Here is a 13,055-nt window from a genome sequence, read left to right on the forward strand (position 1 = left end):
TCAGTAAGCTGGTGCCAAATTTTTGTAATGACTAGTTACTGTTGATGAAACATGGTTGCACCACTACGATATTAAGAAAAACAACAATCCATGCAATGGCAGGACTTAGGTTATCCAAGGCCAACATTTTCCTCTCACCACTTCCGATGCTAGGTCAATCAATTGGTTTAATAATGCATGCATATGCAGACGACATACAAATTCTGTACCAAATAGATACTGAGAGCCCAAATGATATATCTGAATTGAATGCAAAATTAGAACAAATTAGTTGTTGGTTAAGAGACAATGGGCTCCTTTTACAAAGGTGCACTAGTGTTTTTAGTGTGCGCTACCCGAAAAACTACTGCCTGCTCAAGAGGAAGCGGTAGCAGCTAGTGTGTGCGGCATTTTAGAGCACACTATGGGGGTCACGTGATGTCGAGCTGCTGAGCAGACGTCGGTGGGGTAAGCTCCCGATCTCGTTCCCACCATCAGCTGTTTTTCGACCCCGGAGCGCCGCGATTTCGCCCCTGCATTTCGGCGATTACATCGCTGCCGCGTTTTAGAGGAGTTTTGGGGAGTTCGGGGCTTTATGACCAGCAGGCTGCCCCGCCGGGAGAGAGATCGCGGCCGCGTGGGTGAATCCAAGATGGCCGACCGCGAGTCTCCACCGCCGCTCCCGGCGCCGACCGCGTGGGTGTCCGAGATTGTGGCAGAGGTGAAGCTGCTGCTGGAGGGATCCCTGACCTCAAAACTACAGCCTATCGTGGATAAATTGGACTCTGTGGACACTCGGCTGGAAACGTTGCAGGGAGAGTTTTCCTCCTACCAGCAGCGTCTCACCACTCTGGAAGATCAAGTGCAGCACTGTGAAGGGGATCACCAGCAAATGCGGGCTCAGCTTGTCGCCATGGAAGCTAAACTTGAGGACCTTGAGAACCGGTCTCGCAGGGGGAACCTGCGATTGATTGGCCTGTCTGAATCTGTGAAGGATGGTGAGCTCCATTCCTTTCTGGAAACCTGGCTGCAGCGTTCTTTAACACTATCCACTGCGCATGGTCCCCTGAGAATTGAACGCGCGCATCGCTTGGGCCCGCTGGGTGAGCCTGGCTCGAGAGCTCGCACGGTCATACTCAAGTTATTGAACTCAGCCCATAAACAAGAAATTCTGCGAGCTATTCGTACTTCGGGACCCCTGATGTATGACAACTCCAGGGTGCTGTGTTTCCAAGATTATTCTCCTGCTTTGCAAGCCAGACGGAAGGAATTCACCCCCATTTGCTCCCAGCTGTACCGGATGAAAGTTCCTTTTGCTCTGCTGTATCCTGCCCGCTTGCGGATCAGACATGCTGGTCAGACCCGCTTCTTTACTGTGGCGGCTGAAGCTCTACGATTCCTACATTCCATGCAGGCACCAGACCCGGCTCCTTGACTGCTTTGGAGTTCGTTCTTTGTTGTAGGTTGCTATAGTTTGATGCACAGAGCTCTGGGTACTGCCTCAGCTTGTTATCTCCTGGAGGCCTTCGCACCTGCTGGCCTGCTCAGGCGGGGGCCTGATCGTTGCAGTGCCTGCTTTTTGCTGGCCTGACAGCCTTGTTCTGGAGCCTGGGGCGATGGACTGTTCTGGACTTTTGTGGGACATTTCTTTTCCTTCTTTCGGGGACTGTATGGATGGTGGGGGGGGAGAGCTTGTTGGTGTTGAAGGGGATGCTATGTTCTTTATTGGAGGGGGGGGGGGGTACGTCCTTCTTGCAGTTGTTGACCGGTTGAGGGAGTGGTGTGTATGAAGAGGATACGGGTGGGAAGGTTTGCATGCGGGGTGGGTGGTTTGGGTGGCACATATGGAGGCTCGTTCGGCCACTATATACTGTTTGAGAGCATTATATTGTTCTGCCCTGTAGTGGTTTATTTTGCTGCTCAACCTGTTATTGGACATCACACGTGTTCTTGGACCTGTTTATGTATGGGTTGGGTAGGACTCAGGGGGTTTTCATTTTGGGTGTGTGGCGGTGGGATTGTTGTGAGGGGCTGGGGGGTGGTTCTTCTTGGTGTGGTTTATTGGGAGGGGGAGTTGGGAGCTGTTCCACAGGACCCTAGGACCACTAGTGGGTCACATGAGGGATGGGGAAGGGGCGGCGGGGGGAGGGGTGGGGGGGTGGATATGCTGGGGGTTTCTTCTGTTCTCTTTCTATTCTTTCCTCTTTCTCTTTCTTCTTCTTTTCTTTTTCTCCTTCCGTATTCCTGGTGCTCTGTGGTTGGCTTTTATCCTTTGGTGGATGCTCGGGTCTAGATTGAGGTTCTGGGAGCTGGTCGCGGGCTGGGACGGCCTTGCTCTCGGTTTTCTTTCTGGATTTTTGCCTGATTTTTGTCTATATCCATTTTCTTATGAAGCCTCTTAGATGTATTTCCTGGAATATAAATGGTGTCACTTCGCCTATTAAACGACATAAGATCTTGAGAGCCCTGAACCGTCAGAGAGCTGATTTGGTCTTTCTGCAGGAGACGCATCTGTCAGCAGCGGAGCATGCTAAACTTCAGACCTGGTGGGTGGGTCAGCATTTGGGGGCACCTGCGAGCAATCGTAAGGCCGGGGTTTTGATTTTGATTCGGAAGGGGCTACCCTTTGTTATTCAACAGCAGTGGACGGATCCTGGAGGTAGGTACATCATAGCCAAGGTACTATTTAATCATAGGCCCCTGATTCTTTGTAATGTGTATGCTCCTAACAATTATGACTCTCGATTTTTCTCCTCACTTATTCGCCTTCTGGGCCAACAGTCGGATGTGCCATTGCTCGTGGGGGGAGATTTTAATTGTGTTCATGATCCCTTGCTGGATAAATCACTTCCTGCTCCCCAGGATCGGATGCAGCCTACTAAAGGTATTTCTTTACTTTGTTCCTCCTTGGACGTTATTGATGTTTGGCGGACGCTTCACCCAGGAGAGCGTGACTACACTCATATATCTAGAGCCCATGCGTCCTTATCCCGGATTGATTACTGGCTGACCTCTAGCGCTTTGTTTTCTCAGATTGAATCGGCCTCGATTGGTTCCTTTGACGTTTCCGATCATGCCATGCTATTGTTACTCTTGCACTTGGATGTCTCCCCACCGGGATCTTTCCGTTGGCGATTTCCGCTCCGTTTGTATCAGGACTCGAGATTTCAGGAATTCCTGCTTCAAAAATGGTCTGACTATCAACTACATAATATTGGCCATCGGGCTGATTCTACGCTTTTCTGGGAGGCTGCGAAAGCGGTCCTCCGTGGTGAGATTATGGCCTATTCCAGCCATCAACGTCGTGCTCGGGATAGGGAGCTTTTACAGTTGGAACGTAGGATTGGTAACCTCCGTCGGCTTTATAGTCTATCTCACGCTTCCTCTTTGCGTTCCCAGCTCTTAGCCTCCCAGTGTAAGCTTCAGGAATTGTTGCATGCTAGAACAGTCAAGTCACTTGCTTATTATAGATATCAATTCTTTCGCCATGGGAATCAACGAGGGGCACTTCTGGCAAAGGTGGTCCGTCGTTCGGCGGGACGTACACATATCTTGCAACTTCGAGCGGCAGGGGGGGGTTTGGTCCGGACGGACGCCGAGATTAATGCAGTATTTTTTGACTATTATAGGAAGCTTTATTCACAGCAATCTGATTTAATGGACGGCACGGCATATTTGGATGGCCTCTCCCTTCCATGCCTGTCTGATAGGGCGGTAGCTAAACTTAATGCCCCTGTAACGGCAGAGGAGGTGGCAGGCGTCATACAGAAGGGGTCCCTGTTAAAGGCCCCCGGACCAGATGGTTTCCGGATGGAATTTTATAAACTCTTACTTCCTACGGTGGCTCCAGTCTTAGCTGATACTTTCACAGCAGCTATTCAACGGGGTGCCCTTCCGGAGTCTCTCACTTCGGCTCAAATAGTTGTGCTATTGAAACCCCATAAGGATGCAGCCCTCTCTTCTTCTTATCGCCCCATCTCGCTGCTGAATGTGGAGGCCAAGTTGTTCGCCAAGGTTTTGGCTAATCGATTGGCTTGTGTTCTTCCTGAGTTGATCGCTTCCCCTCAGGTGGGCTTTGTGCAGGGGCGTACTAGTGTGAAAAACATTAGATCTATATTGGCGTCTTTGGAATTCGTGGAGAGAACCCAACTTTCTTCTCTATTGGTCAGCTTCGATGCTGAGAAGGCCTTCGACCGGGTCTCTTGGAATTTTTTATTCGAGGTTTTACCTCGGTATGGCATTACGGGCTTTTTCCAGGATGCGGTTCGGGTGCTTTATCACTCTCCTACAGCTTTTGTGTGGGCCAATGGTCTTTGTTCTCCTTCCTTCCCCATATGTCGTGGCACGCGTCAGGGCTGTCCCCTTTCACCATTGCTTTTTGCTCTGTCGTTAGACCCTTTGATCCGTGATATTCAGCTTAATGGAGCTATTCCGGGTATTCGAATTGGTTCTTCCGAATTTAAGATCTCGGCATTTGCGGACGATCTTCTGGTCCATATCTCGGAACCCGTAATGTCTCTGTCCAATCTGATGGCCACTTTTCAAGAATATGGAGACTATTCGGGTTTTAAGCTTAACCTTGATAAATCTCTGGCGTTGGCCACATCCTCGGTCTTGCGGGATTCTTGGCCTGGACCCTTTCCCCTTCAATGGGCTTCTTCTTCGTTTCGTTATTTAGGGATTCTGCTGACGCCTCGTACTTCCGAGTTATATCGTGTTAACATTGATTCTTTATTCAGTTCTTCGGCTGAGTGTTTTGCTCGTTGGTCTCCTCTTCCTCTGTCCTTGTCGGGTAGGATCAATTTGTTTAATATGGTTCTTTTTCCAAAATGGCTTTATACTTTGCAGTTGCTCCCTTTATGGCTCTTGAAACGGGATGTTACTAAGTTACATTCTATGCTTTCTAGATTTTGTTGGGGGGGACGGCGACCAAGGGTGGCGCTGCGTTATCTGCTCGGCGCGTGGGGAGGAGGGGGACTGGGGCTACCACATTTTCGGTTATATAATGCTGCCTGTTTGATGCGTTTTTTGGGGGAGTGGCTTTCGGATCGTCGGGATTTTACTCCAAAATGTTATGAGAAAGAATTTTTTGCACCTTGGCATATTTTGTCTTTGGTGCACGCGCCCCGTTCTGCCTTGCCGGGGGCTCTTCGGGGGAGTTTGTTGTTGCACTCGCTACGTGTCATATGGTCTTATGTGTTGGACTCCTGGAAGGGTACTCCCTCGACTACTAGATACTTACCTATTCAGGGGAATCTGCAATTCAGTCCGGGCATGGAGACTGCTAGTTTTCGTAAATTGGCATCCCGGGACTTCACGTTACTTACCCATGTTCTTCAGGCAGATGGTTCTTTACTGTCCTGGGATGCTTTGGTCCGGTCGGGTGTTTTCTCTGTGGGAGACTTTCTTGCGTTTCGGCAACTTCAACATTATGTTCGATCCCTACCCCGAGCCGCTTTGGTTTTTCCTATTGAGAACAAATTTGCGACGCTGCTGGATCCCTATTTGGAGGATGGGTTTACAGTTTCGGGTCTGTATAAGGACCTCCATCGATTATTGGGTCCGGCTGATCGAGCTGTCCTACACGCCCGTTGGTGCCAGGATCTGGGGATAGCACGAGACACTTTGGATCTCCCTTCCTTGATTGCTAGACTCCCGGGAGTTTCCGTTAATGCAGATCTACGGGAGTGTCAGTTTAGGGTTCTTCATCGGGGCTATTTTACGAAAAGTCAGTTATATTATTCGGGTTACACGGACTCTCCTTTATGCCCTAAGTGTCTCCAGCAACCCCATTCGTTTATCCATGCCTTCTGGTCTTGTGTGAAAATCAAACGTTTTTGGCGGCAGGTTGTAACATATGTGGAGAGCGTCTTTGGTACTACATTACCTTTTTCTGCCGCTGGTCTCTTGCTGGATAAGTATGAGGCCTTCCGCTTGTCTGATTCGGGTCAGCGGCAGTTTATGAGACGGGTGGGGGTCTTGGGGAAGAAAGTAATTCTATCTGTCTGGATTGGGGAACTTTCTCCATCCTTTTGGGAATGGAGGAACCGTTTGCATGCTCTGCTGCTGCTGGAGTGTAAAGATGCGTCTTATAGCTTACGACGGAGGCGACTCTTTCTTCGGATCTGGGATTCTTACCTTTTTTCACTCTCACCACGGGCTAGAAGTGACATTCTAAATTCCTTGTGACTTTTTCGGAGACCTGGGCTTGTGTTCCATCCTTGAGGGGCGCCAGGTATGCTTCTTTCTCTTTCTTTCTTCTTCTTCTTTGCTCTCTTCCTTCTTTCTTTCTGTGTTGGTGTTCCTTATTGTCTTGGGCAGTGGGCTATCTGAGTCCAAGCCTACTGCACTCGCTTTTTCTCGTTTCAGACTAGGGGGTTTGGGGGGGGGGGTGGGATTGTTGGATCTCCTATTTTGTTTCTGCTGTTTTCCTTTGTTACTGTGGTTCTGACCTATTGGTCTGTTCTGTGTTATTTGATAATAATAAAAATCGATTCAACATAGAGCACACTATTCCACGCATTAAGGCCCTAACACACCTTTGTAAAAGGAGCCAAATATGCTGGCCCTCAATCTCAATAAAACCAAAATAATGTTAATTACTTGGAAGGATGGCCTTACACAAAAAAGTCCAATTATTATTGATAACTCTACTATCCAATCTAACCTAGGTATCATTCTAGATTACAAATTAACCTATCGTGATCAGATCAGCTCTACCGTCAAAAACTGCTTATTTACCAATGGCCCCCAAATCTTTGCAAAGTTATTATAATTCCCTTTTTGTAACGCTATTGCTCTTTCCATCTTAAAAATATGCACCTGGTTGCTACACTCATGTTTTGTTCCAAAGCTCTCTGCTGAACTCTTAGAACCTCCACTACTCATCTTGATGCTGATCTGATTCCAGTGTCTGACTCCTCGCCTAGACCTTCATGTGGGGCCTACTGCAATCAACAAGAATCATAATTTGTCAATTTCTGCTTATGTATGAGAATTAGAGTTTGTCGCTCTTGTATTAGTTTTAATGTACAAAGTGAACACGGAAGCTTTTCCACTTTATTTTACTACTAGTGTTTAAGCCCGTTAGATTAACGGGTGCTAGATGACCGCCTCTCCTGCTTTTGAACCTGGGCAGGGGCAGAGGCAGAGCAGGGCGGGAGGGAGTGACGGTGGGAGAGCAATTTCAAAGCCTCGGAAGCGGTGGCTCCTTGACCAATCCGTGCTTACAACGTCCCCACACTCGCGGTCTGGCTGGCTCCCCCACCAAAGCTCTTCGCAGTGGCAGCCCCTCCCGCATCCATCCCCGCGTCCCAAGCCTCTCCGAAGGCCGGCTCCCACGAAAATGGTACCCCTCTGTTCAAAGCCGCGGTGGCAGCCTCCCTCAAAACACATTTCAAATCTGACATATTGTAATCACAAAACAGAAAATAAAATTATTTTTCTTACCTTTTGTTGTCTGGTCATTATTCATATCATGTAGGGGTCCCAGGCTATGGTTGGCTTTTGATAACTCGCTTGCCAGGGCCCCTTCTTTCTTCTTCCCTCCCTCCATCCCTGCAGCTGAAGACAGGCACCTCCCCCCAGTGGTCTGAGGCAGGAGGGAGCAGTTAGGAGAGGGTCTGAGGGCAAAGAGGGGCTCAACAGCGCCCAACTACCTTTCCTTCCCTCCCTCCATCAGGTGCAGTGAATCCACCAATGTTAAAAGGAGCCGCGTCGAAATCGGAGGTCTGCCACTGCCGTAGCACGTTCCCCTCTGCCTTGGTCCTGCCCCTTCTCTGACATATGGGACCGCGGCAGAGGGAACGTGTTACGGTGGCTTTTAACATAGACGGAGCTGAACTGACCTGATGGAGGAAGGGAAGGAACGGTGGGGCAAATTTCAGCAACGGCAGGAATTGTTTGGCGGGCCAAGCACCGGTTTCATTAGGCAGCCCCGGTTGTTTACTTGGATTAAATGTGAGCCGGGTGAGGAAGGCCGCCGCAGCCTCGCAGCTAGGTAGGGGGACAACAATGGCGCTTATGCTCAAGCCCCCGCCGCAGCTCCTCTCTGGATCCTGGTGCGGTTCGAGAGAGGAGTCGTGGCGGCGGCTTGAGCATAAGCGCGATTGTTGTCCCCCTACCTAGCGGCGAGGCTGCGGCGGCCTTCCTCTCACGGCTGGCAGCCGGCGAACCCTAATGCTGACATTGAATCCAAGTAAACAACCGGGGCTGCCTAAAGAAAGATGGTAATCATATTCTGTTCTGAAAGCCCCCGCCGCAGCTCCTAGGCGGTTGAGGGGGGAAGGTTGTGGTTGGAGTTGCTAGGCTGCAGCGGATGTGTGAGTTGCGAGTGTGGGGCCTGTAGCGGCGCGAGGTGGAGAGCAGGCTGTGGTGACGTAGTAGGCGCGCATGCGCACTCGTGTTTCCGCGACGGGACCAGGGAACACGATTTTTTTAGTGCGCATGCGCGTCCTACCATTTTATTATATTAGATATTGAACAGAATTTGTTATTTAACATTTATTGAATGTTAAAGATGTAGCCTAGTTCAATAAAGTGGTCTTAAGACAGAAAAAAAAAAAGTATTGGAAAAGTATTGTGATGAATAGGCATCAACTCTTTTCTTTTCTTTTTTAGATTTATCTAGCACACTCAAGGGGGAGGGTGGATTTGGGGTGAAAGTTAAAAAGCTATGTTTATAATATATTGCATAATATAGTATAATGTTTTCTGGTTGAGAATTTGATGAAGGGTGGGTGGGTGGGGATTTTTATACTATTAGATTTTATGTGTTAGATATTACAGTGCTATATTGGAATTAATTTATGATACATTTTTGTGCACTTGTTATTTGAGTTAAAAATGAATAAAGATATTTTAAAAAAAACACAAAAAAACTGCTTCTTTAAATTAAAAATGATTAGATCTTTAGCAAAAGTACTGGATTCAACATCCCTCAATATATTAATACATTCCCTGGTCATCTCAAAATTGGATTATTGAAATTCTTTATGCAATAACTTGCCCCATAAAGAAATACGACATTTACAAATTATTTAGAACACAGCAATAAAAGTCATCACTAATTCAAAAAAGTTTGATCACGTCACACCCCACCTAAAAAACCCTCACTAGCTGCCAATTCCACATAGGATAACTTACAAACTAGCACTTCTGACATTTAAAATCCGGCCAACTCAACAACCTATTTTTTTTGACAGGGTGCTGTTGCCTTATGCTCCTTCACAAACACTTAGATCAGTGGTACAAAATCTTTTAACAATTCCATCGTTGAAAATCATAAATACAAGAAGAGCAGAAATTTTCTCTATTACAGCCCCACAAACTTGGAATCGACTTCTGTCTCTTTTAAGAGAAGAAAGGCAGTTAGATAAATTCAAAATTGTTCATAAACATTTCTGTTTAATGATGCTTTCCAGAAACTAGCCTGATAAGGCTAAAAACCCTTCCCTCCCTTAATGTGTTTATCTTGAATGTTTCTCCTCCTTTTTCTCCTGATGTTTCTTGTAAGTCACATTAACATTAGTAATGTTTGTATGTCTTCCTTGTTAATATCATTTTTTAATGCAAATCGCTTAAAAATTATATAAGCGTTTTATCAAATTTTGGAGATATCATAGCGTAAACTTTAGAAGGGGCTGACTTCTTTAGAGTAGACTCCACTTCCAGAGACTGGTGAGACAACTGGGGGTTTTCGAAACCTGGTCAAGGAAATCATTTTATACTGAGAGTCCAGTTTTCTAGGGGTTGCTGGCACAGGGTATGGGGTTTCCAAATTCTTACAAAAGGTGTGCTTCAGGGTGTCATTCAAAGGAAGCTTGAGCAATTCTTTAGGAGGATGTTTGATTTCTAACTCTTCATGTACTCCTTTGAAAATTTAGAGTCTGGCTCCATCTTTATCTCAAGGTCTTTATTTTCAAAGAGAAAAAGAAGATCCCGAAGGAAAAGTAGGAAAAGATCAAAGATTCCGCAAGCGAGAAGGCACAAAAAACCCCGGTAAGTGTTCAAAACACGACTTTGCAGCTCTGCAGAAAACAGAGAACTGATGAGATGCGTGCCCTGCGTCAGGTGAGAAGGCACTCACACATGCACGGTGCGGTCAGTCACAAACTTTCTAAAGTTCTTAAAGCAAAAGTGCTTTTGCAGCTGTCTGCATCGGGGCTCTGTGAATGACGTCACCCATACGTCAGAATATGCTGCCTGCTTGTCCTGGGATAAAGTAGGTATGGTTAAGGGCGGATTTGGGGCATAGTTTGATTTCGGTTCCTAAGTTAGGCATACTCATTTAGGCCAAGAAATGTGCCTAAGGATTCAATGCCTACCAGTGCCTACAATTGCTTAGGTGCCGCTAGGCATAATTCTATAAATGGCGCTTAGCAGACAATAGTCTAAAAGCCCACTTTTTTAGCTTGCCTTTAACTCCTAACTCCTACTTGCCTGTAAAGCACCCATGCCTGTTTTATCATTCCCTCTCTGAGAAACTCTCTGACCCTCCTACTTGTCCTGTTTGTCTGTTTTAAGCTCTACTGAGCAGGGACTATCTCTTGAATGTTTTAATGTATAATGCATGGAAAATTGCTACTCCTTAGATTTTGGCCAGGTACTAGGGACCTGGATTGGCCACCATGAGAACGGGATACTGGGCTTGATAGACCATTGGTCTGACCCAGTAAGGCTATTCTTATGTATGTCTAGCAGTACTATAGAAAGGATAAGCAGCAGTAGTAGTAGCAGCATTGGGCAGGATATGACTGCCAATACCTAGGGTAAGGTGACAACCAAAAACTTCCCTACAACCCACACCATCCCCATCAACAACATCAATGGCAGCAAAGATAAAGCTGTGATATGACAGCATTAAGATAATTGGGCTGCAGCGGAGGAGAACATCCAACCCTCAAGGGCTATGCACTGATCAGCTTTCCAGGATATCCTTAATGAATACATCTGAAATAGATTTGCACAAATTAGACAGTGCAAAGGAATCAAAGCCATGCAAAGCTACTGAAGATATCTGTGAGCGTGGCCCTAAACCACTAGAGGTTCCCCATCTGTTACAGAGAGTAAGGCAAGAGAAGAGAATCTATCCACAGCAGAGAAATGACAAGAGAGATCATTCAGTAAAGATCATGCCATATGCAGGAGCAAGTTCAAAGTAAGTTGCAAGTGAGCTCTCAAAAACAGTCTATATATATATATTAAATATATGTAGGGGGGAGGAGGGATGGGTGGGTTTTATGACATTATGAGGGGTAATATATGGAAAGGGAGGGAGGGGAGATAGTTTATGGTATAAAATGAATGTAGAGTTTCAAGTGAAGAATGTATAGTATGACTTGAATTATTGTACACTTGTTTGCATAATGTAAAAACGAATAAAGATATTTAAAAAAAAAAAAAAACAGTCTAGAGTACCCCAATAAGTCATCTGATTTTTCAAAACACCTCCAATGCACATATATGTAAAATATGTTTAGGGGTTCTGCCTCCATCATACACAAATATCTTATGCGTGTGGTGAATATCCTGAAAAGATGACTGGCCAGAAGATACTCAAGAACTGGGGTGAGAAGCACTGGTCTTAAAGCAAATTATAACTTCTCCACCCCCTTTCCTGATGATTTTTTTTATCACTTAATTTATTTGTGCATTTTGCTACCTTAATGTTTGTTGCACAACCGTGCTCCACAATATAAAGATCTGCTCCATCTGCTGCCAGGCGAACCATGGTGTATTTCAGATCATCAGAGGTCGGACACGGTCCAGGGTAACAAACAAGCTGGAGAAACAAAGGGAAAGGGGAGAATGAGTGACCTTCAATACTTAGTTGATGCATAAAGATCAATAGGGCAGGATCTGGTAGTATTTTAAACAAGGCACCAAGACAAACAGCAAGAAAAGAAAAACCTGTGTGAGGCCCCCCCAGCTAGACCTCATCAGGCGCAAAGAGTTCAGAGGAGAGCAAACTTCATTCTGAAAAATCCTTCCTGCTAGAACACCCTCCCCCCCTCCCCACAGCCAAAGAATCCACACATTCCCCCATCTCTCACACACACACTGCAGACCTCAGAGCATACCCTGAAAAAAGCCACAGCACTGTGGCTGAAACATCGGTTTTAAAATACAAATACTTAGCGAGACTCGGAAACCTACAACAAGAATACACACTTCCCCACTTCAGAAGGCCCTGCCCCCACACTCAAACCCCATCCCCCCAAAAATCAGATAAACATTCCCTGGCACCCTGCTCCCCCCTCTATGGTAGGCACTAAAGTGAGGCTATGCAGAGGAAATGAAAGGCCTATACAAATATACCACTGGTTGGCATACATGTAAAAAAGCAAATCTACCAATCCATAAACCACAATTAACACTTAGTTTAAGATAGGAAAGACCATGTCTCCAATAATGGAAGGAAATCCAGAGATGGCATGTGACATGCGCTGCTGGTATCCGCACGAGAGCTCCCAAAGCCCCAATTCACCATCCCAGTGGAGACCCATGGGCAGTTCACCATAGTAGAGCCCCCGGGTCCAATGCTGAATCAGGCTCCCTGAGAAGAGGCACATATAAACAAAGCAGGTACACCATTGTAGAAACAGATAATACTCTTGAAGCGGGTGTTTCACGGCATAGGGACTCGCTGCAATTCACCATTTAGAGCTTGAGATTATACATAGTAACATAGTAGATGACGGCAGATAAAGACCCGAATGGTCCATCCAGTCTGTCCAACCTGATTCAATTTAAATTATTATTATTTTTTTTTTTCTTCTTAGCTATTTCTGGGCGAGAATCCAAAGCTTTACCCGGTACTGTGCTTGGGTTCCAACTGCCAAAATCTCTGTTAAGACTTACTCCAGCCCATCTACACCCTCCCAGCCATTGAAGCCCTCCCCTGCCCATCCTCCTCCAAACGGCCATACACAGACACAGACCGTACAAGTCTGCCTAGTAACTGGCCTAGTTCAATCTTTAATATTATTTTCCGATTCTAAATCTTCTGTGTTCATCCCACGCTTCTTTGAACTCAGTCACAGTTTTACTCTCCACCACCTCTCTCGGGAGCGCAT

At 46.4% G+C, this 13,055-nt stretch overlaps 1 protein-coding gene across 9 annotated transcripts in view; it reads right to left on the bottom strand.

The window, feature by feature from the left end:
• The window catches only part of KIAA1109 (KIAA1109 ortholog), a 908,505-nt gene that overhangs the window by 680,282 nt on the left and 215,168 nt on the right, over positions 1 to 13,055 (bottom strand). For all 9 annotated transcript variants that reach the window (XM_033938537.1, XM_033938601.1, XM_033938589.1 and 6 more), the window contains exon 24: positions 11,642 to 11,761. In XM_033938537.1, coding sequence (XP_033794428.1) covers positions 11,642 to 11,761 — 120 coding nt within the window. The remainder of the gene's footprint in view (positions 1 to 11,641; positions 11,762 to 13,055) is intronic.

Source organism: Geotrypetes seraphini, chromosome 1 (assembly GCF_902459505.1).
Source record: "Geotrypetes seraphini chromosome 1, aGeoSer1.1, whole genome shotgun sequence".
NCBI classification, from domain to species: domain Eukaryota; kingdom Metazoa; phylum Chordata; class Amphibia; order Gymnophiona; family Dermophiidae; genus Geotrypetes; species Geotrypetes seraphini.